This window comes from Saccopteryx bilineata, chromosome 2 (assembly GCF_036850765.1).
Source record: "Saccopteryx bilineata isolate mSacBil1 chromosome 2, mSacBil1_pri_phased_curated, whole genome shotgun sequence".
In the NCBI taxonomy this organism is placed as follows: Eukaryota; Metazoa; Chordata; class Mammalia; order Chiroptera; family Emballonuridae; genus Saccopteryx; species Saccopteryx bilineata.
This window is the reverse complement of record NC_089491.1, coordinates 31,657,371-31,685,133: the sequence shown is the minus strand read 5'-3', so window position 1 is coordinate 31,685,133 and position 27,763 is coordinate 31,657,371. Positions and strand designations below refer to the sequence as shown.

Genomic DNA, 27,763 nt, shown 5'->3' with positions numbered 1-27,763 from the left:
CCTGGGGTAGGAGGATTCAGACATTCGAACGCTGCAAACCAAAAATCGCAAGCTGGCAGAAATGCTGGATCAGCGGCAGGCCATCGAAGATGAGCTCCGTGAGCACATTGAGAAACTGGAGCGAAGACAGGCCACTGATGATGCCTCACTGTTGATTGTCAACCGGTACTGGAGTCAGGTAGCCCCCTGTTTGCTCAGACTTTTTTGGGAGCATTTTCATTCACCTTAGCACTCTCTGTTTCCTAATTTGTGTTCTTTTGCTTTTTTATTGCTGTACTTGATCTCCAGTTAGATGAAAACATCCGTATCATCCTCAAACGCTACGACCTGGAGCAGGGTTTGGGGGACCTTCTCACAGAAAGAAAAGCCCTTGTTGTGCCCGAACCAGAACCGGACTCGGATAGCAATCAGGAACGGAAGGATGACCGAGACAGAGGCGAGTGTCTGAGGTGGATTTAACCACTGCATGCTGTTTTTTGTTTGTGTTTAAGAGCCTTGCTTTGGGGCTGCTCTCAATTTGATGGGGGAAAATAGATTTTGATATTTCCAGCTGAATAATCTGGGGTCTTCTTTTTCCCCATGTGTCCTCCAGGGGAAGGACAGGAGCCAGCTTTCTCTTTCCTTGCCACTCTGGCCAGCAGTTCCAGTGAAGAGATAGAGTCTCAGCTGCAGGAGCGTGTGGAGTCCTCCCGCCGAGCCGTGTCCCAGATTGTGACTGTCTATGATAAGCTGCAGGAAAAGGTGGAGCTCTTATCCCGGAAGCTGAACAGTGGAGGTGAGGCCGGGACCAGGAGACGGGGACCAGCGGGGTAGAGTACGAAGCACCTGTGCATGCTGATTTGTACTTTTTAAAAAATGTTATTTAAAATTTTTATTTTCTTTAATTTTAATTTTTAATTAAGTTTTATATTTTTATTTATTGTTAATTAATTTTTTTTTGGAATCCTAATCCAGCGTTACTGGTAATGTCTTTACTGTGGCTTGTGTGTTTTGTGAGTGCTTCTCATTGAGCCATGTGAGTACCCTATAAAAAGCTGAAGAAAGATTGTATAGCCCCATTCTGATACTTTGTTAATTAGACAGTTTTATAAGTAGCAGATTTTTATTATTTAAGAATTAGTAGTTTCTGGATATCAGTGTAGTACTGGCTACTAATTTATTAGTGATAATGATATTTTAAATGTTGATAGTTAGAGTTAAAAAAATTTTTCTTTGTGGATTAGATACTGATTTTGGGCTTCAAAGAGTCAGTTTTCATGTTTTGTGTTCCTATTATCTTTGATAAGGTATTATTTGTAACATTAAAGGTAATTGCATGGATAAGCTGAAGTTTCTAAGAGAGAAATATGTGTGAAATATGAATTGTAGCATCATCTATAACATTTTGGCAGTTCATATTTTCCTCTTGTTTATTTGGTCCTTGATTCAAAAGAATTGCAGTTATCAGCTTGCTTATTAATTCACTAAATATTTATTGAGCTTCTATTATATTCTATTTTTCTCAATACATTGGGATTTTAAGAGGACTGAAATTCAGTCCCTAGTTCCTAACTTGGGTTCTGAATCACATTGAGTTTTCAGAGCATTACCCTTTATTTTGGCCCTACCTGTGGAGACTCTTATTTAGCAGGTACGGGCTGAGTCTAGGGAAGTGTGTAGTTTTAAAAGTTCCACGAGTTATTCTGATGGCAATCCTGGTGGAAAACTACCAAAATTCTCACATGACGAACTTGTTCCATATTGTGTTTCTAAGAATGCTGCCAACGGGTGGTATGAGGGCACAATTTTTTCCCCCAATAAGTGTTCTAAAGGGCAGTATATATCCTGAGAGTACCGGTTTCATTTACTAACATTTGGATTTAAGTTATTTATGACTGTACTTTTAAACATATTAACTTAGTGTAATTGGTTCTATGGATTACCTACCTTCTTCGTAAATAGTACTGTATGTTTTGGGTTCTGTGCTTCAGGAGTACCCGTAGCCTGATATTCCAGAATATGTTAAGTAACTCTGTGCTCTTATCTTTACTCTGTATGACTTTATAGGTGCTCATTTGAACAAGGAAATATCTGCTCCCTGGCCCCCTTTTCTCTTCTAATACAGAGATGCTTCATGTTGGTGTTAGTGAATAATAGGAGTTTATGATGCCCTATAAAATAGAATTTTATTGCTTTTAAGTCTCACAGATTAGAGGTACCTCCGTCTTCTAAAATTCAGTTTTCTGGATAATTATGCCTTCTCTGAATAAAGTTATAGAAACTCCCCATTTATTTTCTTAAGGCATTTTGACTCTATTAAAAGGGATGGGAGTTCCACGTAACTCTACCTTGACCACCTTGATTCTGTGGTCATTCCTTAAGTAGGTCATCTAACCTCTGCATAATTAATTAATTTGTCTTATGAGGATAATAAAAACTGGAGCCTAATTCTTAAAGTTTTCTGGAAAATGAAGTGAGATTTCATGTTACTTTGGTGGGATATGCAGCTCTAAAATTCGACACTGTAGCTGCTGAACTGAAGTGTGTCATCCTCCCTCAGATGCCCTGATCGTGGAGGAGGCAGTGCAGGAGCTGAACTCCTTCCTTGCACACGAGAACCTGCGGCTCCAGGAGCTGACGGACCTCCTTCAGGAGAAGCATCGCACCATGTCTCAGGAGGTACTTGGCCTGCAGGAGCTGGTCGTTTCTAGCTGCCTGTGGCAGAATGCCGACTGCCTCAAAGGTCAACTTACTCTGGAAAGCCTGTTTTCATATTGACGACAGCTCTGAGAAAGCAAAATCTGAGGATAGGCAAGAGGAAGGAAATCATCGAATATTCCTCCTTGACTGTGCCTGTTTAAGCAGACATTTAGGATCTTAGTCTTTAGGAAGAAATACCGTCATGTGGGGATTTGCAGAACAATACACCAAGCCCCCAAATAATGTATTACCCCAAATATGAAAGACCATGAACAATGTTACTGAGGAATGGGTTGGTAGAAATTCATCTGCAAACAGGGCAACAGAACGACTGCATTATTGATGGTCTACACACGAGGAATGGGGGTTTTCAGTCCCACCTTGGAAATAAATGGTGGCATGACCAAACCATGCCAAGACTTGGGTATTGTTTATTTATATAAAATGACTGTGATAAAGTGATGATAGGCATTACAAACTTGTCTAATACTCTTAATTGCATTTTAGTTTAGGTCAAAGGATATTCTGCTGAAATTTGACCTACCTTAGTTTGGTCACCGAACTCTTGTGCTTTTTAATAAGTTAATAGTTACCATTTACTTAGTGTCTAGTACTTAGGTACTTTATGAATACTAAGTCCCATCTTGCTGCTAAGGACACAAATTCAAAGAGGTTGGTGACTGGTCTGAGAGCACACAGCCAGACAGTGATGGAACTAGGATTTGGATATAAGTGTTTTTAAAATCAAAGCCTTTGTTCTTCATTATGCCCTGTTTCCTGAACTCCAGGGCCAAGGTCCGGGCTGGGCTGTTTGCGTGAGAATCAGCTGGGAAATTTATTAATGTATGTGGAGTCTCATCAGTCTTCAAAGGGGTTAGAGTACAGCAGTGCTTATAAATAAATTGGAGTGCAGTAAAATAAAAGAAATAGAGTAACTTTTTGGTTTTTTTTGTTGTTGTTGTGGTTTTTTTGTATTTTTCTGAAGTTGGAAGTAGGGAGGCAGTTAGACAGACTCCTGCATGCACCTGACCAGGATCCACCCGGTATGCCCACCAGGGGGCGATGCTCTGCCCATCTGGGGCATTGCTCCACTGCAGCCAGAGCCATTCTAGCGCCTGAGGCAGAGGCCACAGAGCCATCCTCAGCACCCAGGCCAACTTTGCTCCAGTGGAGCCTTGGCTGTGGGAGGGGAAGAGAGAGACAGAGAGGAAGGAGAGGTGGAAGGGTGGAGATGCAGATGGGCGCTTCTCCTGTGTACCCAGGCCGGGAATTGAACTCAGGACTTCCACATGCTGGGCCAACGCTCTACTGCTGAGCCAACTGGCCAGGGCTGGTCATGTTTTAAGGCAAACAAATTGCTACCAAGATGGAAGAACCTTCTTCTTCCAGGCCTTTACCAAATCTCACTTAGCTTTCTGAAGCTGGGGAGACATACTGTTTTGTTCGCTTGAGCTGATGTCCAAGATGGCTCTTGTGGCTGACTGTTACTGCCACCTGTCTGCTGGGAGCTCACCTTAGCTGTCCACTGGAATGTCTGCATGTCACCTCTCCAACATGGCAGTTTCAGGGTAGTTAGACTTCTTATGTGGCAGCTGGCTTCTTTCAGAGAATGAACGCCATGCAGAACCTTCATGGTCTTTCAGATACAGCCTCCAAGTTATGTAGTGTCATTCCCACTGGGTCACTAAAGTTGACTCAACTTCAAGAGGAGGAAACTGATCCTGCCTCTTGGATTGGAGGACTGTCAAAACAATTTGGGGGCGTATTTTAAAAACAACACAAAGGGTATACATAGATTAACATGAACATGTAACTATTTTATAGTTAAAACATTAAATAATATTAGCTGGTGAGTAGCTCCTGAACAAACAGTGCAACAAAGATTTTTGTATCTTTATAGTATCTGATTCAAGATTATCCAGGGGTAGCAAGAGAACGAAGTTTTTCTTTTGGTCTCTTTGGATGTTCATTTGTGGAAAGTTGTAGGTAAAGATAGCCGTCTTTTCTGAAGATATATTTGAATTTTTATCTGGTAAAAATCAAGAATGTTCTCTATAGTCTCTTAAAAAATACACATTTTCTGATGGGTTTTGTTCCATCTAGAGAAATGATGCTTTCCAGAGGTAAAAAAAAATATTGAATCTTAAGTAGTCTTTTCCTTGTATGAGAGTTCTTGTAGATGTCTATATATGTTCATGATTGTAACGGACTCAGAACTGTTAAAAGAATCTGTGATTTCACTTTTGTATCAGGCATTGGGAAGAAGGTATTGACGAAGGCATTTTCTTCTAACTTGTTCCTGTTTTGTTTTTTTTTTTTGGCTATATTTTTCTGAATGCCTGTCTTTGGGATGTAGTTCTCCAAGTTGCAGAGTAAAGTGGAGACCGCTGAATCACGAGTGTCTGTCCTCGAGTCCATGATTGATGACCTGCAGTGGGATATCGACAAAATTCGAAAGCGGGAACAGCGACTCAACCGACACTTAGCAGAAGTCCTAGAGCGGGCAAGTGCTGTTTCAGTCATAGTTTGGAGACTCGAGTCATTGTATGGACCTTCTCAGAAAGGATGGACTTGGGTAGTAGTTTTTGGGAACAGACAGACTCCTTCGATGGTGTTTAGCTTACCAAACTGAAATCTTGGGGGCTCTCACTAAAGAATCTTTGTCTTTCCTGTAGGTGAATTCGAAAGGTTATAAGGTATACGGAGCAGGGAGCAGTCTGTACGGCGGCACCATCACCATCAACGCTCGGAAGGTAACGTCAGGAACTCGCAGGACGTGTTTTCTGACCTGGGGTCAAGTGTTGTGCTAGGTACTTAGGGTTGTGTTCACAAGTGCTGAAGTGGAGTTTTGCTGGCAGAGTGGGTCAGTCAAGACTGAAACTCGGGAACGGGAATGATTTCAAGGTTCTGGTTCTTTGTTCTCACTTCACTATTTTCCCGCTTCTCTCCAGTTTGAGGAAATGAACGCCGAGCTGGAGGAGAACAAAGAGTTGGCTCAGAACCGTCATTGTGAGCTGGAGAAGCTTCGGCAAGACTTTGACGAGGTCACTGCGCAAAATGAGAAGCTGAAGGTAGGAGACACATCTCTGACAGGGAGTAAAGTGGGACGTTTGCTCACCAACTCAGGTACATACTTATGAGCCCTCCTAGTGTCTGAGGGAAAATTGGTATGTCTGTTTATTTACTTATATATTTGTACCTTTTCTCGTTCTGAAAGTGATTTAAAGCAACCTACAAAGATATATAGACTGAATGAAGGTGCCGTAACTTGGGGTTGTTGAGAAAAATGAAGAGTAGGATAAGCAAGGGGAGGATTCTAAGTGGATTAAAAAAATGGGGCTCGTACCCAAGGTCTCAGCAAGGAGCGTGGCACACAGCAGGACGTGGCAGTCACTGCAGAGGAGGGCCACACAGCTGGCTCGCAGTCTAGCTGCCAGGACGGAAGGGAACTTGCTCAGTGATCCTGTCGGTTGTCACCTGCTGCTGGGATTTTCTCTTCCCCGGTTCTTGGGGGAGGAAAGTGGATTCTGAAAGTCTCCATTCCTCTTTTTGTCACAGCCACCTCTTTTGTAATTTGATTTATTTCTAGGTAAACATATGAATAAAGATGTTTGAACTGAAAGAAACACAAACCTGAGTCAAATCAATTGAAGTGTTTGGGTAATTAAAGCAGACAGTTGCTTAGGAAAACTGTAACTTTTTGATACATTGTCAAAAAGATTTTTTTCTGTGGTTGTTAATAAAGAGAATAAGTTAGTGACTGGGGTCCTCAGCTGTGTTCTAAAATAAGCATCCTGACAAATTTCATAGCATTTGTCTTTGTCCCTAGATCTGACAGATTTCATAGGGCTTTTCTAGTGTACTTGGATCTAGTTGACACCTAATGTAAAACACATATCAATTAAAATAGCTCTTGGTTGGATGAGTACAGATACCAGGTACTGCCTCTTGAGTGGTCTAATTTAATCTGGGGTAGGTGTTCCATAACTAAGGAGTGGGTAGGGCCTGACTATGGTGGTGCAGTAGATAAAGTATTGACCTGCAATGCTGAGGTCGCTGGTTCAAAACCCTGGGCTTGCCTGGTCAAGGCACATATGGGAGTCGATGCTTCCTGTTCCCTGCTCCTCTAAAAATGAATAAATAAAATCTTAAAAAAAAAAAAAAAAAAAAAAGAGGGGGTAGACCTACTACATAAACTTCATAAAACTTGTCTCATTTGCGCGGGACATCAGTGAGTATAAGACTTCATTTCCGGTCTGGCATCTGGGGCCCAGATGCCAGATTCTGCTTCCGACTTTGTTGTCTTTGGGTCCTCCCGAGGTGGAGCTGCGGAGTGCAGTGGAGGAGGTGGTCAAGGAGACTCCGGAATACCGCTGCATGCAGTCCCAGTTCTCCGTCCTCTACAATGAGAGCCTACAATTAAAAGCGCACTTGGATGAGGCCCGGACCCTGCTCCATGGCACCAGGGGGACCCACCAGCGCCAGGTGGAGCTCATTGAGGTAACAGCTAGCTTTGTCTTCTGTATATAAGCTTTTGTGCCTTATCAGTTTTTAATTTTATTCTCTCGTGCAATTAATCTCTTATTCATTCAGCAAATACAGAGTGGCTGTAAGTCTTTACTCTGCTAGATGGCGGGCATTCTGCTGTCTAGAATCATACAGCCTGGTGGGGAGAGTAGCATCCATTAGAAGGCAGTGTGGTACAGTGGAGGCCTGTCCCACAGGTGCAGTGGTAAAGGAGATAATGCATCTGATCTGACTGAGGAGCCTGCTTGATTCCACTTGCCAGAGTGAAATACGGGTCTTAAGGATAAACATAAGTTTATTGGTAGGTGAAAGTAGGAGGGCGTTCGGTAGTGAGAACAACATATAAAAATAGGTTGGTGTGGCTGGCGCTTTATGTGCACGGAGGGGAATAGGGGAGAAGCTGGATCACTTCTCACAGCCATTATAGCTTATAATCCCTATGTAAATACTTCTTTTTAAAGGCAGGCCTGACCTGTGGTGGCGCAGTGGATAAAGTGTCGACCTGAAAATGCTGAGGTTGCCGGTTCAAAACCCTGGGCTTGCCTGGTCAAGGCACATATGGGAGTTGATGCTTCCAGCTCCTCCCCGCTTCTCTCTCTCTGTCTCCCTCTCTCTATCTCTTCTCTAAAAATGAATAAATAAAAAAAATTTAAAAAAGTAAAAAAAAATACAAAAAAAAAAAATAATCAACATTTTAAAGGCAGGAACTTTTATTTCTGTGTTCACGTCTATATCTTCTATAGTCCTTAAGGTAATGTTTATGGCAGGTGGTCTTTTGCTATATTTCTGCCAAATGAACTGAATTTAATATACCTTACTTTACACATATTTAGATTTTGTTTATTGTTTAATTCTCCAACTAAATTGTAACATTCCCAGAGTCTGGGGCCATTTTCTTTATTTCTTTAGGATCCTGGTGATTCTCAATTCAGTGTGTTTTAGCTCTCTGATACTCATTTTGTATTGGTTAAATTTGAACTTTTCAGAGTAATTTCTCTTCTTGGTATTTTCTTTCTTCTTCTTAGATCCTTTAAGATCAAATTTAGGGAACATAATAGAATATGATACTTCCGCATTTTGGGTAAGAACCTTTGGTTGGCTCTTTCTTGTGTGCGTAGCGCGACGAGGTCAGTCTTCATAAGAAGCTGCGGACCGAAGTGATCCAGCTGGAGGACACGCTGGCCCAGGTCCGCAAGGAGTACGAGATGCTGCGGATAGAATTTGAGCAGACCCTTGCTGCCAACGAACAAGCGGGTATGGTTGCCTTGTCCTCCCTGCGGATAGAGTTTGAGCAGACCCTTGCTGCCAACGAACAAGCGGGTATGGTTGTCTTGTCCTCTCTGAGGATAGAGTTTGAGCAGACCCTTGCTGCCAACGAACAAGCGGGTATGGTTGCCTTGTCCTCCCTGCGGTTCGGCTGCTGCACGTGCGGGACACAGCGCCAGGATTTGTTAGTACTGCCTGGAGCTCAGCAGCCCTGAGAACCTAACATCAGATCCTGTCATTTCTTTTGGTTTCCAGCCCGAGTGTTTGTTTTTAACTCGAACTGGCCAGTTTTGTCTTCTTCTGAGAAGGGCTCTTTCTTTCGTCAGTTCTCCCTGTTTCTTAGAGGCCCCGGCGGGTTCGGTCCTCTCTCCCGGTGCCGTTGCCCCGCCGCAGCTCTCCGTAACCCGCTGTTGCTGTGTTTAAGGCCCCATCAACCGGGAGATGCGCCACCTCATCAGCAGCCTGCAGAACCACAACCACCAGCTGAAAGGGGAGGTCCTCAGGTACAAGCGGAAACTGCGAGAAGCCCAGTCGGACCTGAACAAGGTAGCCAGGAGGAGGAGAGAGGTCGTGTTTACTGTTCTGTGTGTAAAGCTGTCTTCAAGCCGGGAGAGCAGTGGTTGCCCTAAGTGGTGTGCCCCTTCCCTCCCTTGTGCCCCAGACACGCCTGCGCAGCGGCAGTGCCCTCCTGCAGTCTCAGTCCAGCACTGAGGACCCGAAGGACGAGCCTGCGGAGGTAAAGCAAGACCCCGAGGACTCGTCCGCCCAGCCCTCCGCATCGAAGGCATCTCAGGAAGAAGTCAACGAAATGAAATCCAAACGGGATGAGGAAGAGCGAGAACGAGAAAGGAGGGAGAAAGAGAGGGAGCGAGAAAGAGAGCGGGAGAAGGAGAAGGAGAGAGAACGAGAGAAGCAGAAACTAAAAGAGTCAGAAAAAGAGAGAGACTCTGCTAAGGATAAAGAGAAAGGGAAACATGATGATGGAAGGAAAAAGGAAGCAGAAATTATCAAACAACTGAAGATTGAACTCAAGTAAGCAATGTTTAGAGTCACTTTCTGATGAGGTTTAGACATCATGCATGAAATATTAGGTTGATGGCATGGCTTATCTGATAATTGTGTCATGTTGAGTGTAACTAAATCTGTAGGTAATGTGTTGTCAATTCTTTTTTGTGTGTGTGTGTTGTCAATTCTTGACTGAGTGTCCAACCAAAATGTCCTGCGTGGCTCCTGTGTAGTCCAGTTCAGTGGTCAGGTCTCAGCAAACCTTGTGGTTGTGGCCTTATTTTTCATGAATCCATGTTAGGGAAGGGGTGTCATGATTGAAGTAACACTCATGAGAATTACTGAAATTAACCACTGGCAGATTGCTGACATTAATTGTAATTTAAATTATATTAGCTAGAGTATGTATGACTGTGATTTGAACAGTAGTGGTATGTTTGGCTATTAACTAGTTTGTGTTCATACCAGTTCATTTCAAGAGATTTCTTAGGTTTATTCCTAGAGGCATTCGAAGAGTAAGACAGATCCTTAGGTCAATGAAACACTGTCATAATGTCACACATTGCCCCTTCTCTTCCTGTTGAACTAATAACTGCTCTGGTAGAACTGGTTACTTCTTGCTCCCATTGGTCATGGTTGAACCTTTATTGATGTTTGGATTTTGGATTTGAGGGACCACTGTGCTCAGAACATTTGAATATAAAAGTATAGTTAGGAAGTTTGATAATTTAGTATGGGTTGAGGTTTTCAGCTTTGGCTGGTGGTTAATCAATTAACTATCAAATCTAGGAATAGCAGGATATCTTAAACTTTCCATTTCCTCCATTTTTTTTTCTCCCTTTTGGTCTCTTAGACAATTTTTTTCTAAGTGTGGTATCAGAATCATCTGGGTGACTTTTTAAAAGGCAATCCTAGACTCAGCCCAGTCCTATTGAATATCAGTTTCTAAGAGTGAAGGCCCAGAAATTTGGCTGTTTACTAAGGACCCTAATTATTTGTATGATAGCTTGGTGTTAGAAAACTTGGTCTGAAGGGAGAAATGATCCCTTTATACTGACTTACTGAGTATATCCAGAAGTCTCTTGATAGTCTGTGCAGGCTTTGACTTTCAGATGTGTCATACAAAGTGTAATGTGGAACTGTTGTAAAATAGTTTGCTCAGTTCGGGATCCGCTCACTCTGATGCCCCTTGTTTCTATTACGCCGTTCCCCTTCCTCCACCACCCCTGCACAGGAAGGCCCAGGAGAGCCAGAAGGAGATGAAGCTCTTGCTGGATATGTACCGCTCTGCCCCCAAGGAACAGAGGGACAAAGTTCAGTTGATGGCAGCCGAGAAGAAATCTAAGGCAGAGGTGATCTTTTCTGCCCTTACTGTCATTCAGATTACAATCTTAGTGTGTGCAATGTTCCTTCCCACTTCTGAAAGATATACAGTAGCTTCTTTCCTTTTTTTTTTTTTTTTTTTACTTTTTTTTTTTTGTATTTTTCTGAAGCTAGAAATGGGGAGAGACAGTCAGACAGACTCCCGCATGCGCCCGACCGGGATCCACCCGGCACGCCCACCAGGGGGCGACGCTCTGCCCACCAGGGGGCGATGCTCTGCCCCTCCAGGGTGTCGCTCTGCCGTGACCAGAGCCACTCTAGTGCCTGGGGGAGAGGCCAAGGAGCCATCCCCAGCACCCGGGCCATCTTTGCTCCAATGGAGCCTCGCTGCGGGAGGGGAAGAGAGAGACAGAGAGGAAGGAGAGGGGGAGGGGTGGAGAAGCAGATGGGCGCCTCTCCTGTGTGCCCTGACCGGGAATTGAACCCGGGACTTCCGCACGCCAGGCCGACGCTCTACCACTGAGCCAACCGGCCAGGGCCAGTAGCTTCTTTCTTTATCTTTAAAGCTAGTGTTTAAAACTTAGCAATGTTTCCTTCCCTTTCAAAGACTTACCTAGAATAGGGATCTCCAGATGTTCCACTAGGTGGTGGGTAAGGCATATTAGAATTACTGGGAAGAGGAGTAGTATTTTCAAACTTTTTAGCATTTCCTTATCCCCTATAAATAGTTATAATGATTCTCTCTTCTGATTACTTTTGGGAAGAATGTCTTATTCTCCTAAAATTTTGGAGCCTAGAAAAATAAAGGATGGGAACTCCTATTCTAAAGAAACTTACATGTGCACTGCTCAGAAATATTGCGTATAGAGTCGTGTAACATTGGGGTGGAGTGATGTGATGCGGTGTACGAGCGTATCATTTCTCTCCTTCCATAGTTCTGTAAAGGCTCTTTTGATGTTATAGGCCCTCTATCTGTGCATAATACTGAGTTTTGAAATTTATCATTGCTTTTTCTTTGTTTTTGTGTGATTCCTTTCCTCCTGCAGTTGGAAGATCTCAGGCAAAGACTCAAGGATCTGGAGGATAAGGAGAAAAAAGAGAACAAGAAAATGGCGGATGAGGATGCCTTGAGGAAGATCCGGGCAGTAGAGGAGCAGATAGAATACCTGCAGAAGAAGCTGGCCATGGCTAAGCAGGTGGGTGCACTTCCTTTATGTAGTTAGCTTTGGAGGTCAGTGTTACCTGACAGGTAAGCTATTGACAGTGAAATCTGCTCTTTCATTCCAGTCTTTTTTTAAAATACAGTATTAAAAAAATTTTTTTTTGTCTATATGTATGTATGTTTGTTTTACATGGAAGTCTTTCATCCTTAAGTTATTTTGTTTTGTGTATTTATGAGACATGCAGTTTACTTTTAGTTTCAAATGTTCAGACATTGTTTATTGAGGGATCTATTCTTTTTCTGCTGATGTGAAATCAGGGGATATAATAAATATAAAATTAGAAAGATGTAAAATTTTATACACTTTATGCCTACAAGTATATGAAATAAACAAAAAAATGTGCCCCAAACAGATTATAAATAAATGCCTAATATATTTATATTAACTGTGGTTGCTTGTGGGTCATAGAACTATAGAGACTTTCTCGCTTCTGATAATGATCATTATTTCTTTATTTTTAAGTCCCGGAGAATTTATTAACATTCAGTAATAAAGATAACAAAAATGGTTGGAAAACTATATATGTTCACCATGAGGAACACTTTTACTGTTTCTAAGAAATAGCAAAATGACAAAGTAGTTTTAATGGTGAACTTGATCATTAAATACCTAAAGAACTTTATTAGAATGTATATACAGGGGGTCCTCGGGTTACACAGTCCCATTTCTATGACAGTGATGTAGCCCGAATTTTGGTGTAAGTCAAAACACACCCTATCCCAACAAACTGAAAACTTGTACTTTTAACAGTCCAAAATGGCATAGATAAGCATAGTGGGGGACTGACTCCCTTGCTCATATGCCATATTACAAATATCGATCGACTTATGACCTATGCAACTTATGACCATTCAACTTTACCACCACAATCGTTAGCCATGACTGCTCTGCATCTGGTAGTACAAGCATTGCCCAGCTGGGCGTATGACAGTGCGGACCAGCTTCCGGCAGCACTACCATCTCCGCATGCACCATTTCAACTGTTATCCCAGACTCGGTACAGCAATTTGTGTTTTGTGTCTTGGATATTTTTCATCAAACCCCTCCCAAGATGTCTACCAAGAGGAAATTGTCTTTGCAAATATTAAACCAGTTGTACTGGTAATGCAGTGTTTTACTTAAACCTGACATATGTAAAAATAAGAAAATGGTGTAGAGATGATATAAATGGCAAAAAATGAACAAAGAAAATTATGATATATAACAATAATGAAAGAAAATTATGATAAAATATGACTTAAAGATTTTATAACATCATTTCACAGTACTGTACATATAGCCTACTCAACTTAGAACCAAATCGTGTTACGACCGGTCTGCTGTCAGAACCAATCATGGTCGTAAGTTGAGCACTAACTGTACAGCCTATTTTTCGAAACACACAACCAAACTAGTTTGCCCATGTGAATAAGTACAACACTAACGGTGTAAGCTGAAACAAGCATGTCTCAATTTTTTTAAGTTTTAATGGGAGTGAGCATTGTAAACTCGAAACATCGTATGTCAAGACTGTCGTAACCCGAGGACTCCCCATACGTGCTTTTTCTAAAAAGTGGGTTTGACTGTTATTAAATCTGTTGATTGCCACTTCTCTCCCTTGCACTCTTTTTCTCTTTTTTCCTTTTTCCCTTTTTTTATTTAGTATCAGGAAATTGTACTATTATGGGTTCTAGTACAAGTAGAAAGATACACTATGTTCTTCTTATATAAGATGACTTAGCATCTTAAAAATGTTAATTTTCCCTTAAAATTTGGAGTGGAGAAAACCTTTCTAACTATAAGTAAAGGTCTATAAACATGAAAGAAAGATTGGTAATTTTGGCTCATGAAGAAAAAAACACACAAAACTTCTCCGTGGCAAAAACTACTCTTTGCAAAGCCAAAAGATAAATGACAAACAGGAAATAAAATTTCTAATTCTTAATCACAAAAGGGTTTATCTTTCAGTATATTTTGAAAACTCCCCAAAAATGATAGGGAAGAAAACCCACCAACCCAGTAGAAAAATAGGCAAAACATATGAATAGTTCACAGAAAAAAAAAATTCAGTTGGCTCTTAAACATTTGAAAAGATGCTCATTTATAATAACACAAATGTAAGAAAATGATTTTAGATGCTGTTCTTCACCCATCAATTTGTTATGTAATACTGTTGGACAATTCATAAATTAAATTCCATATGATAATTATGGGAAAATATGAGACAGTGAGAGGCTTTATGTTAGAAGTTCTATTAACCAACTGCTGCTTGATTGGTTTGCTAGATTCTGGTATGTATAATACTTTTGTTTGTTTTAACTGACTTCAAGAAGAAATCAACTTATGGTGTCAGACTGATTATCATTGCCAGGTAATAAGGCTTCTTCTGTGTTCCTAGGGCTAACATAGTGGCAGAACTAAGCTTCTTGAAACCAAGTTTCTCTCTCTTTTTTTTTTTTTCAAGTTTCTCTTTGTGTGTGTGTGTGTGTGTATGTGTGTGTGTATTTTTCCAAAGTTAGAGGCAGGGAGGCAGTCAGACAGACTCCCACATGTGCTGGACCAGGATCCACCTGGCATGCCCACCAGGGGACGATGCTCTGCCCATCTGGGGCGTTACTCCACTGCAGCCAGAGCCATTCTAGCACCTGAGGCGGAGGGCATGAAGCTGTCCTCAGCACCTGGGTCAACCTTCCTCCAATGGAGCCTTGGCTGCGGGAGGGGAAGAGAGAGATAGAGAGGAAGGAGAGGGGGAGGGGTGGAGAAGCAGATGGGCGCTTCCCCTATGTGCCTGGCTGGGAATCGAACCCGGGACTTCTATATGTTGTGCCAACGCTCTACCACTGAGCCAACTGGCTAGGGCTCCAAGTGTCTCTTTGTCACTAGGCTATTTCTGAATGAACAGTGGAAAGTTTAGTCTCCTGTGCCCATTTTTTTTTTTTTAGTTAGAAGTTTCTATTAAAATGGGGGTTTTCCTCCTAATTTTAGGAAGAAGAAGCTCTCCTCTCCGAGATGGATGTCACAGGGCAGGCCTTTGAAGACATGCAGGAGCAAAACATCCGTTTGATGCAGCAGCTGCGGGAGAAGGATGATGCAAATTTCAAGCTCATGTCAGAACGAATCAAGTCCAATCAGATCCATAAGTTACTTAAAGAAGAGAAAGAAGAGCTGGCTGACCAGGTTTTGACTCTGAAGACTCAGGTAATTACAATGAATAGAGCTTTCTAGAATTCTGTTGAAGTAGGGTAATTTCTACAATATGCATTAAAAAATGACAATTGTGGCATTTTTTATAATAGGAAAAACAGAAAACTAAGTATCCCTCATTAGGTTACTTGGTAAGGAAATTATACATCCCTACAAAGGAGAACAATATAGCTGTTAAAACAAATATGGACCTGCCAATAGGGAAAAATGTCTAAAATAAGGAGAAAAAAGAGAACAAGAAAAGGGTGGATGAGGATGCCTTGAGGAAGATCCAGGCAGTAGAGGAGCGATTTGTTTTACTATCCCTTTTATGTTAATGCACGTCTTTGTGTACTTGTGCTTTTTATTTAAAATAGTGCTGAAAGATTGCATGAGAAACTGTTAGAGTAGTTGCCTGATTATACCCCTGAATATTGTTTGATTCTGTTTTTGCATGAATTTGAAGAAAAAGACTACTTTTTGAACCTGTAGCCATCCTGAAAGAGACACAACACGTGGACTTTTGTTTGAGCTGTACATGTGCTCGTATGCATGGCCAGCTTTGGAGGATTAGGGTGGCCAGAGAAGATAAATAAACATAATTTCCTCTGTGCCTGGCAGTTTGGAGAAGAATCTTTTGCCTGATTTCCCAGATTCTTTGATTTATTAGCACAATTTTTTTTTTTTTTTTGTATTAAAAGTGAAGCTTTTGGCCCTGGCCAGTTGTCTCAGAGTTAGAGTATCAGCCCGGCATGTGGAAGTCCCAGGTTTGATTCCCAGTTAGGGCACACAGGTTAAGCACTCATCTGCTTCTCCACCCTTCCCCCTTTCCTTCCTCTCTGTCTCTCTTCCCCTCTAGCAGCCAAGTCTCCACTGCAGCAAAGTTGGCCCGGGCACTGAGGACAGACAGCTCCATGACCTCCGCCTCAGGCGCTAGAACGGCTCTGGCTGCAGTGGAGCAATGCCCCAGATGGGCAGAGCATCGCCCCCTAGTGGACTTCCCGGGTGAATCCTGGTCAGGTGCATGCGGGAGTCTGTCTGACTGCCTCCCAGCTTCTAACTTTGGAAAAATACAAAGAAAAAAAAAAGTGAAGCTATTAATTATCCTAATCTTACAGGTGCTTTGCAGGTTCATGGGTAAATCAGTAATAGTTTGAAATTTCTAGTGGATTCAGTTTTCTGGTCTTGTGAATTAACAGAGCCTGGTCAACTTTTTTTCTTCTTCCTGTTTGTGTTAAAATCCGATTTTCTTCTTCAAAGGTTGATGCCCAGTTACAGGTAGTAAGGAAATTGGAAGAGAAGGAGCATCTGTTACAAAGCAACATTGGCACCGGGGAGAAGGAGCTGGGGCTTAGGACCCAAGCCTTAGAGATGAATAAACGCAAGGTATGATTGATTATTCTGTAATCCAAGTGACGATCAGTCTTGGAGGAACAAATAAGGGTGACACTGATGGGATTAGAGGCTCCCCTTATTCCTGGGACTTGGGCTAACCTTTTGCCTCCCTGGAAATAATAAGAGGTGATAGATGACATTCTTCGTACATCCCACCTAGGCCTTGGAGGCCGCCCAGCTGGCAGATGACCTCAAAGCACAGCTGGAGTTGGCGCAGAAGAAGTTACATGATTTTCAGGATGAGATTGTAGAGAACAGTGTCACCAAAGAAAAGGACATGTTTAATTTCAAACGAGCCCAGGTAAGAGCAGTTATTTCTTTCTTTCTTTTTTTTTTTTGTGTGAATTCTTTTTCTGCATTTTATTTTAATTTTAAAAATGTTCTAAATAATACTTCTGCAAGAAAGGGGAAATAATATACTTCTAAAAATCTATATTTTCCCCCTGTAATCTAGTTTGAGGCTAGGTTCCTTGCCAGCCCTTTTATGTAACTGAAATTCTTGATACCTAAAGAATCTAAATTTACCTATAAAGCTCTCTAATCATCTACCACAGAATTTTTTTTTTTCGTTTTTAAATTTTTTTTTTAATATTAATATTTTTTTATTAAATTTAATGCAGTGACATTGATAAATCAGGGTACATATGTTGAGAGAAAATATCTCTAGATTATTTTGACATTTGATTGTGCTGTATACCCCTCCCGCAAAGTTAAATTGTCTTCTGTCACCTTCTATCTGGTTTTCTTTGTGCCCCTCCCCTCCCCTAACCACTCTCTCCTTCTTCACCCCCTCCCCCCCCCCCCCCCCCCCCCCCCCCCCCCCGCCCCTGTTGCCATCACATTCTTGTTCATGTCTCTGAGTCTCATTTTTATGTCCCTTCTATGTATGGATTCATCTCAGTTTTTTTTCTGATTTACTTATTTCACTCCATATAATGTTATCAAGGTCCATCCATGCTATTGTAAATGATCCGATGTCATCATTTCTTATGGCTGAGTAGTATTCCATAGTATATATGTACCAAAGTTTTTTAATCCACTCGTCCTCTGACGGACACTTGGGCTGTTTCCAGATCTTCGCTATTGTGAACAATGCTGCCACAAACATGCGGGTGCATTTCTCCTTTTCGAGCCGTTCTATGGTGTCCTTGGGGTATATTCCTAAAAGTGGGATAGCTGGGTCAAAAGGTGGTTCGATTTTCAGTTTTTTGAGGAATCTCCATACTGTTTTCCACAGTGGCTGCACCAGTCTGCATTCCCACCAGCAGTGCAGGAGGGTCCCCTTTTCTCCACATCCTCGCCAGCACTTATTCTGTGTTGTTTTGTTGATAAGCGCCATTCTGACTGGTGTAAGGTGATATCTCATTGTGGTTTTAATTTGCATTTCTCTAATGATTAGTGATGTTGAGCATTTTTTCATATGCCTATTGGCCATCTGTATGTCCTCTTTGGAGAAGTGTCTATTCATCTCTTTTGCCCATTTTTGGATTGGGTTGTTTGTCTTCCTGGTGTTGAGTTTTACAAGTTCTTTATAAATTTTGGTTATTAACCCCTTATCAGACGTATTGTCAAATATGTTCTCCCATTGTGTAGTTTGTCTTTTTATTCTGTTCTTGTTGTCTTTAGCTGTGCAAAAGCTTTTTAGTTTGATATAGTCCCATTTGTTTATCCTGTCTTTTATTTCACTTCCCCGTGGAGATAAATCAGCAAATATATTGCTCCGAGAGATGTCGGAGAGCTTACTGCCTATGTTTTCTTCTAAGATGCTTATGGTTTCACGGCCTACATTCAAGTCTTTTATCCATTTTGAGTTTATTTTTGTGAGTGGTGTAAGCTGGTGATCTAGTTTCATTTTTTTGCAGGTAGCTGTCCAATTTTCCCAACACCATTTGTTAAAGAGGCTGTCTTTACTCCATTGTATTTCCTTACCTCCTTTGTCAAATATCAGTTGTCCATAGAACTGTGGGTTTATTTCTGGGTTCTCTGTTCTATTCCATTGATCTATATGCCTGTTCTTATGCCAGTACCAGGCTGTTTTGAGTACAATGGCCTTGTAGTATAACTTGATATCAGGAAGTGTGATACCTCCCACTTTATTCTTCTTTTTTAAGATTGCTGAGGCTATTCGTGTCCTTTTTTGGTTCCATATAAATTTTTGGAATATGTGTTCTATATCTTTGAAGTATGTCATTGGTATTTTAATTGGTATTGCATTGAATTTATAAATTGCTTTGGGTAATATAGACATTTTAATGATGTTTATTTTTCCTAACCATGAGCACGGTATATGCTTCCACTTGTTAGTATCTTCCTTGATTTCTTTTATCAATGTTTTGTAATTTTCCGAGTACAAGTCTTTAGTCTCCTTGGTTAAGTTTACTCCTAGGTACTTTATTTTTTTGGTTGTAATTGTGAAGGGGATTGTTTCCTTAATTTCTCTTTCTGACTGTTCATTGTTGGTGTATAAAAATGCTTCTGATTTCTGAGTATTGATTTTATATCCTGCCACTTTGCTGAATTTATTTATCAGGTCCAGTAGTTTTTTGACTGAGACTTTAGGGTTTTCTATATACAATATCATATCATCTGCAAATAATGATAGTTTTACTTCTTCTTTTCCAACTTGAATGCCTTTTATTTCTTCTTCTTGTCTGATTGCTGTGGCTAGGACTTCCAGGACTATGTTAAATAAGAGTGGTGAAAGGGGGCACCCCTGCCTTGTTCCTGATCTTAAGGGTATTGCTTTTAATTTTTGCCCATTGAGTATGATGTTGGCTGTGGGTTTCTCATAGATGGCTTTTATCATGTTGAGGTATGTTCCCTGTATTCCCACTTTGCTGAGAGTTTTGATCATGAATGGGTGCTGGATTTTATCAAATGCTTTTTCTGCATCTATTGAAATTATCATATGGTTTTTCTCCTTCTTTTTGTTTATGTGATGAATCACATTGATTGATTTACGAATATTGTACCAGCCTTGCCTCCCCAGAATAAATCCCACTTGATCATGGTGTATGATTTTTTCCATATATTGTTGGATCCGGTTTGCTAATATTTTGTTGAGGATTTTAGCATCTATATTCATCAGAGATATTGGCCTATAATTTTCTTTCTTTGTGTGGTCTTTGCCTGGTTTTGGAATCAGAATTATGCTCGCCTCATAAAAGGAGTTTGGAAGTCTTCCTTCCTCTTGAATTTTTTGAAATAGTTTGAGAAGGATAGGAGTTAATTCTTCTTTGAATATTTGGTAGAATTCCGTTGTGAAGCCATCGGGCCCCGGACTTTTCTTTGTTGGGAGTTTTTTGATAACTGTTTCGATCTCCTTTGGTGTAATTGGTCTGTTTAAGTTTTCTGATTCTTCCAGATTGATTTTTGGAAGATTGTACGTTTCAAGGAATTTGTCCATTTCATCTAGGTTGTCTAGTTTTTTGGCATACAGTTCTTCATAGTATTTTCTTACAATATTTTGTATTTCTGTTGTGTCAGTTGTTATTTCTCCTCTCTCATTTCTAATTTTATTTGAGTCCTCTCTCTCTTTTTCTTGGTGAGTCTACTTAAAGGTGCATCAATCTTGTTTACCTTTTCAAAGAACCAGCTCCTAGTTTCATTGATCCTCTGTATTGTTTCTTTAGCCTCTATGTCACTTATTTCTGCTCTGATCTTTATTATTTCCTTCCTTCTACTACATTTGGGCTTTACTTGCTGTTCTTTTTCTAATTCTTTTAGATGCAGGGTTAAGTTGTTTATTTGAGCTTTTTCTAGCTTCTGAAAGTGTGCCTGTAGTGCTATGAACTTCCCTCTCAGCACTGCTTTCGCTGTGTCCCATAAATTTTGAGTTGTTGTATGCTCATTGTCATTCGTTTCTAGGAATTTCTTTATTTCTTCTTTGATCTCATTCTTAATCCATTCATTATTTAACACCCTGCTATTTAGTTTCCATGTGTTTGAGAATTTTTGAGCTTTTCTGCTGTGATTCATTTCTAGTTTCATGCCGTTGTGATCGGAGAAAGTGCTTGATATGATTTCAGTCTTCTTAAATTTGTTGAGAGCACTTTTGTGCCCTAACATGTGGTCTATCCTAGAGAATGTACCATGAGCACTTGAAAAGAATGTATATTCTGCTGCTTTAGGGTGAAAGGTTCTGAAGATATCTATTAAATCGAGTTGATCTAGTGTTTCCAATAAGTCTGCTGTTTCTTTGTTAATTTTCTTTCTTGAGGATCTATCTAGTGATGTTAGTGGGGTATTGAAATCCCCTACTATTATAGTATTGCTGTTGATCTCGCCCTTTAAATCCATCAAAGTCTGTTTTATATATTTGGGTGCTCCTATATTAGGTGCATAGATATTTATAATAGTTATATCTTCCTGTTGGATTACTCCCTTTATCATTATGTAGTGGCCTTCTTTATCTCTTACTATATCCTTTGTTTTAAAGTCCAATTTGTCTGATATAAGTATTGCTACCCCAGCTTTTTTTTCATTTCCGTTTGCATGAAACATTTTTTTCCATCCTTTTACCTTCAATCTGTGTGTGTCTTTTGTTCTAAGGTGTGTCTCTTGTAGACAACATATGTATGGGTCCTGTTTTCTTATCCATGCAGCTACCCTATGTCTTTTGATTGGATCATTTAATCCATTTACATTTAAGGTTATTATTGATATGTAGTTGTTTATTGCCATTTTCTTCTTTAAAGGTGTATTCCTTTTTCTTTTTTTTTTTCTGTATTCTTTTCCCACTTTATCTGTTTACACCAGGCCCCTTAATATTTCCTGCAGCATTGGTTTGGTTGTAATGAATTCCTTGAGTTGTTTTTTGTCTGGGAAGCTTTTTATTTCTCCTTCAATTTTAAACGATAGCCTTGCTGGATAAAGTAGTCTTGGTTGTAGGTTCTTGTTCTGCATTACTTTGAATATTTCTTGCCATTCCCTTCTGGCCTCAAGTGTTTCTGTTGAGAAGTCAGATGTCATCCTTATGGGGGCTCCTTTGTAGGTGATAACTTTTTTTTCTCTTGCAGCTTTTAATATTTTCTCTTTATCGCTTAGTTTTGGTATTTTAATTATGATGTGTCTTGGTGTAGGTTTCTTTGGGTTTTTCTTTAATGGAGTCCTCTGTGCTTCTTGGATTTGTGAGAGTTTCTCTTGCATTAATTTAGGGAAGTTTTCAGCTATGATATGATTGAACAAAGTCTCTATCCCTTGTTCTTTTTCTTCTTCTTCAGGAACCCCTATGATGCGGATGTTGTTTCTCTTCATGTTGTCACAGAGCTCTCTAAGAGTTTCCTCTGACTTTTTGAGTCTTTTTTCTCTTTTCTTCTCTGCTTTCATGCCTTCATTCCAGTTGTCTTCTAACTCGCTGATTCGATCCTCTGCTCTATCTATCCTGTTTTTAATTCCTTCCATTGTGGTCTTTATTTCTGATATTGTATTTGTCGTCTCCAACTGATTCTTTTTTATACTTGCTATTTCTTTATTTAGGTTTTCAAACTCCCCCTCCATTGTTGTTCTAAGATCCCTAAGCATCCTTACAATCATTATTTTGAACTCTGCATCTGGAAGTTTGATTATTTCCATATAACTCAGTTCATCTCTCGAAAGTGTCTCTTGTGGTTTCATTTGGATTGCACTCCTTTGTTTTCTCATCTTCTTCTTCTTTTTTTTTTTATTTGTAGAGTTGATTGAGTCTAGGCTTGGTGTTGTCTGCCTCCAGTTTTCAGTTGTGTTATTTTTAGGTCTTCGTGGGTTGGTATCAGCTATTATTTGTAATCCACTTTCGGATTTGGGCAGCTTTGAAGTCTTGATTTGTTTGTTTTCTTAACAGGTGATAGTCTTGTTAACTGATCTCAGCAGGGGGCTTCCTTGAAACTGTATCCAGGAATGCTGTGGGTGTAACCTGAGACGCTGAAGGTCTCTTCCTCCAACTAATCTCACTGGGGGCAGGGTTTTTTCTCTCAGCTTCAGTAGGGGGAGGTGTATCTCAGATCTCCATGAAGACCTGAGTTACTGCCCCTCCTCCCCACTTCTTGTTTTCAGCTGTGTCTTGTTGTGCTGATTGGAGCTGGATAGATGTCCGGAGATCTCTGATCCGGAAGCACTTCAGCTCTGTTTTGTGAAAGGTTCAGTCCCTCCCCCAGCTATGGCCGCCTCCAGCACGAATGAGTCAGCTTTTTTATTTTGTTTCTTGCATACCTTAGCCCCTCACAGTCTGTCCCTCTCCCTGTCTTTTCCACTTGGGAGATAAGCTGGTCTTTTCAACCCACCTTGCTCCCTGGTCGCCAGGTAAGTGGCTGTGAGCAGTAGTTTCTGCTCTTTTTCCTCTGTGAAATCCTCTCTGGGCTCTCAGCCTCATCCCCCTCCTTCCCTTCCTGTAAGCAGAGGAGATTCAGGCACTCCTTACCAGGATTATTGTGGCTTCCTCTTTGCTCCTTGGTTTTTGAGAGCTGTTCTTGCAGTTCAGTGTTGGTTTTTCATGCTGATTTTTTCTAAATTGATTTGTATTCCAGTTTGGTGTTGAGAGCTGGGTGTCTGTGCATCCGCCTACTCTGCTGCCATCTTCTCTCCAGTACCCAGTTATTTCTTTCTTTACATTTTGCTTATTAGGTGTTTTCTGAGTTCTGAAATGACCCATCTAAGGCCAAAGTTGTTGGTCTAAAGTAGTGATAGTCACTCTGGTCCCTACTGCCCACTAGTGGGTGTTCCAGCTTTCATGGTGGGCGGTAGCAGAGCAATCAAAGTATAAATAAAAAGATAGATTTAACTATAGTAAGTTGTTTTATAAAGATTTATTCTGCCAAACTTAGCGAAAATCTGACATAAAGTACTTAGTAATTATTATTATATTTTTTAATATACTTTAACTTACTGTAACTCTGCTTTATAAATTTTATAAAGTAAAGTTACTTCCCTACTTTATAAATCACCATTACTGTGGAACCAGTGGGTGGTTAGAAAATTTTACTAACAGAGATACAGAAGTGGGCGGTAGGTATAAAAAGGTTGACTACCCCTGGTTTAAGTATGTTATTTGCTATTTGACTGAAGTTTCTCAAATGACGAGACTGAGTCTGTTTTCTTTACTGCTGTATCCCCAGAGCCTGTCTCAGTGCCTGGCACCTGGTGGGCATGGAATACTTTAAAGTTCTCCTACAATTTTCCTATTTTGTCAACTGTTTCTCATGGTGCTTTTCTGTCCTTGTGCATAAATCTGTTAATTATTTTAATCCGGTCTACCTTCAGCATAAAACTAATTAATAGCCTTGCCCTGGCTGGATGGCCGGTTGGAAGAGCTTCCTTCCAAAGCGCAGAGGATCTGTGTTCGGGGCACATACAGGAACAGATCAATTTTCCTCTCTCTCTCAAATTAGTTAAAAAATTAATTGCCTTAAAATAAAGAGTCCCATCAAGTTTTTCTTTTTTTAATTCAGTTCCTCCAAATTCTTATGATTGTATTTTCACAATCTTGAATTGACAGTAGTTAGATGCAACTGTAGTTTGGCAATATGATTGATCACAGTTGCCTGTTCTTAAACAAAAGAAAATATCTTGCCTTTTGCTAATCTTTACATTCCTAAGATGATTGGACGTGAAAGGACTTCCTTCCCACAGCACAGTGCTGAAGTCAGAGCAGTTACTCTTCCCCCAGACGGCGCGTCCGGGGGACTGTATGTAATGGGTGTGCTCTGCTGCTGCAGGAGGACATCTCGAGACTTCGAAGGAAGCTGGAGACCACAAAGAAACCGGACAATGTCCCCAAATGCGATGAGATTCTGATGGAGGAGATTAAGGATTACAAGGTGAGAAAAACTGCTACAGTGATCGCTTTGCGGGTTTTGTTTTTGGTCAATCGAGTCCTGAAGTGGGGAGTAAATATTGAACTTCTCTACATGAAGGGAACAGAGACTGCTTTATTTGGTGGGTGGGGGGTGAGGGTGGGAGATAGTACTTTTGTTTTAGCTCTTAGTGGATTTTCTTGTTTGTTATGTGTGAGAGCCATTTGGAGCCTAAACCTTCAGGGTTGCTCAGACTCTGATTTCTTTCTTTTTTAGGCACGCCTGACCTGTCCGTGTTGCAACATGCGTAAAAAGGACGCTGTGCTGACCAAGTGTTTTCATGTTTTCTGCTTTGAGTGTGTTAAGACACGCTATGACACCCGCCAGCGCAAATGTCCCAAGTGCAACGCTGCTTTTGGTGCCAATGATTTCCATCGCATCTATATCGGTTGATCCAAGCTAGAAGGAGAGGGGACTGGCTAGACAGGCACTCCCTGGCCATCCAACCTCTACCTCTTCTCTCCTGACTGTCACCTGCAGGGTACTTGGTCAACTCCCTGGCCTTCACAGACTTTGCCTCTGGGTTCTCCCTAATAGCCAGATGACTTCAGGGGAAAGGACTGGGAAATGCAAGTCTTGGGTTATAAAATGAATTAGAAACAACTCTTGTGTGTCTTCCTGCCAGCCTTGTTTATTTCCTGCTTTTAGACTTGTCAACATTTTCTTCTGCAGGCTCATTGTGTAATCTTGGATCGTCCATTCCTCCTGAAGAAGCGGCGCTGATACTTCTGGCAGGGAGAAGGGACTAGAGGAGCCCAGAGGAGACACGGGCTATTTGGGGAGGGAGTGTGTGTGATCTTTCAGAATTAAGCTGTCTGTGGGCACAAACATTTCCTGATTTGGGTAGTAAACTTGGTGAACATGAATTACAAAATGTTACAATTGTGCTACTCTTTCCTGGATGGTCTGAAGCCTTAATGAAATTATGTCCAGGATGGCTCGGTCATTTTTTTATTCACTAGTGAAGTAACTTGGTGAGTTCAGCTGGCTTTCTTGATGAAGATATTTAAGTTTTCAATGTTCTACTCATTAAAGTCTTTAAATTTCTCGAGGCCTGTTCATTTCAAATAGTGTAGCTCCTTTCATCTTAAAATGAAATCAAGATTTGAGAGGATGGGGAACAGGACTGAGACGGCACAGGGACCTGGGTACTCTGGAAAGCCGATACAGGGAGGCCTTGGAGAGCCATGAATTTCTCCCACTGGCTTCTCCACAGAGGTTGTTGTGATCCCTGTTTGCCAGAAGATTCTCTGTAATCTTTCTGTGGGACTTTATATTCCATAGGTTTCAATTAAAGCAGGATTCAGATTGCTTTCATGTTTGTGGTTTTCTTTGAAACTTTTGTATTTGTCATTATTAGTTGATTTATACCTGCTGTTCTAGAACTGAATTCTCTTGAACAGAAATAATCAACTTAGATTAAGAGGCTAACTGTGATTAAGTTATTTATTTCTTTGATTAATGGGAACACTATTCTCCCTGTTGTTTTATTGAATCTGTTCTGGGCAGAGATATGCCTAAAGATGGTGGATTATGTGGCTGTTCTCTTCTATAGTTCAGTGTGGGGCTGAGAGATTGTGATTTGTTTTCCAAGGAGGAGAAAGGTGTCTGGCACTTTAATTGCAAGTTATTGAATTTTAAGTTTTATTGTGACCTGCCAACCAGAAGTCTTCTATATCTCTTGCACGGGGTTGCGTAAAATGGGCCCCCTCTGGATCACCACCTGATTTAGGAGATGGATAAGGGCAAATTCCATGTCCATTTGTGGTTACCACTTACAATCAGCGGGACTTGTGATGATTTTCACAGTCACGTGGTATGTGTTAAGAAACATGTTTCACTGGGAGATCTTACAGTGTCAGCAAAGAGGTCCTGGGTCCCTCGCGCCCCTTACCCCGTGCACACATACACAGGCCCCAGTGGGCTCAGGCCTGCTGCTGGGAGCAGTGCATTTGCAGTCAGCAGCAGGACACTCCGTTGCTGCTCTGTGCTTATAGGGCAGTCTTGAGAATAACTTTGTTAGTTTGGGGGCAAATAGACTACTTGGGCAGCAGGTGCTTTGCGTTTGGATAGTAACACAGGTAGGTGCTAGGCACTGTGCTTAATATTATCTTTTATTGTGAATGAAGACATTGAGGAGGTCAGTTTTTCTTCATTTCTAGGAAAAAATGAGACAGACTGACATCCTCTTAGGAGTCTAGGCCACGTGTGTTTGTCTATGGCTGTCTCCAAGTTCACATGTCATGGCTGGGTCATTCCAAAGCAGCAGAAAGCTAACCTCAGTGGTTCACTGCCCTGCAAGCAAGCTGAATGCATGTGAACCATGGGCAGCTCCCTGCAGTGGTGAGGATTATCTTTTGAAAAAGTCCCTCTTCAGATTAAAATCCTTTCCTGGTTCCTACAGTCTTTGGGATAAAATCCGGGTTAGCACAGTGGTCTTGCTTTTCTCTTTCTAGTCCTTGTCACTTACCACCTACCTTGTGATTTATGTTTCTGTCACATTGAACTACATATCTGATGTCCCTAAGCGGCCTGGTTGCCATAGTTTCCCAACTCAGGAACTTTGTATATGTTTCTCTTACCTGGGATGCCTGTTACCCTCTGGCATTCATATGCGCACACGCACACACGGAAGTGTTTTCTTCTCAGAGTATCCGACATGCATTTTATCAGAGCACACGCCACCCTGTTTTGCTGGTTTGTGTCCCCATTGGACTGGATTCCATGGGATTGGAATCTGCTTCTTTATCTTTCCCCAGGAGATAGCCCTAGCGCCTGGCTCAAAGTCAACCCCAAAATGAATGAATGACTGACACAAAACATCCTTGGGGAAGTTGCTAATTGAATTAGTAGGTCATATTACCATTTATATTTTTATGAGATTTGACTTGGGTGTGTTTCAAAATAATGTATGTGAAGACTGCATCCCATTACCCTGGTCGGCAAACTGCGGCTCGCGAGGCACATGCGGCTCTTTGGCCCCTTGAGTGTGACTCTTCCACAAAATACCACGTGCGGGCGCTACCTCAATAAGGAATGTACCCACCTATATAGTTTAAGTTCGGCTCTCAAAAGAAATATTTGTCTCTTAAAAGAAATTTCAATCGTTGCACTGTTGATATTCGGCTCTGTTGACTAATGAGTTTGCCGACCACTGAGCTAGCAGATTCCCAATGGCAAGTTTGCCAGCTGCCAAAACTGCCCGAGTGGTCAGAGACGGCAAGATACTCGAGACTGCAGGATGGCTGAGTGATTTGCAGCTGTCTTTGTAACTGTTCATACCAGTTCTTGGGCTAGAAAGCAAAAAAAAGATACCTGAAACCATTTCTGTGACACTTGGGGGATAGCATTGGG

General features: G+C 41.2%; 1 protein-coding gene across 2 annotated transcripts in view; it reads left to right on the top strand.

The window, feature by feature from the left end:
- RNF20 (ring finger protein 20) overlaps positions 1–27,497 on the top strand; it is a 32,066-nt gene extending 4,569 nt beyond the window's left edge. Inside the window, exons 3-20 of one of the 2 annotated variants that reach the window (XM_066256617.1) lie at positions 11–178; positions 289–436; positions 593–775; positions 2,540–2,658; positions 5,036–5,182; positions 5,355–5,432; positions 5,631–5,750; positions 7,000–7,179; positions 8,325–8,460; positions 8,897–9,018; positions 9,134–9,504; positions 10,712–10,829; positions 11,847–11,996; positions 14,988–15,200; positions 16,446–16,571; positions 16,741–16,881; positions 24,272–24,373; positions 24,626–27,497. In XM_066256617.1, the coding sequence (XP_066112714.1) occupies positions 11–178; positions 289–436; positions 593–775; positions 2,540–2,658; positions 5,036–5,182; positions 5,355–5,432; positions 5,631–5,750; positions 7,000–7,179; positions 8,325–8,460; positions 8,897–9,018; positions 9,134–9,504; positions 10,712–10,829; positions 11,847–11,996; positions 14,988–15,200; positions 16,446–16,571; positions 16,741–16,881; positions 24,272–24,373; positions 24,626–24,802 (2,799 nt within the window). In that variant the 3' untranslated portion in view covers positions 24,803–27,497. Of the gene's footprint in view, positions 1–10; positions 179–288; positions 437–592; positions 776–2,539; positions 2,659–5,035; positions 5,183–5,354; positions 5,433–5,630; positions 5,751–6,999; positions 7,180–8,324; positions 8,461–8,896; positions 9,019–9,133; positions 9,505–10,711; positions 10,830–11,846; positions 12,001–14,987; positions 15,201–16,445; positions 16,572–16,740; positions 16,882–24,271; positions 24,374–24,625 lie in introns of both variants that reach the window. The other variant, XM_066256619.1, reaches the window with a different exon arrangement.
- Positions 27,498–27,763: the final 266 nt, after the last annotated feature.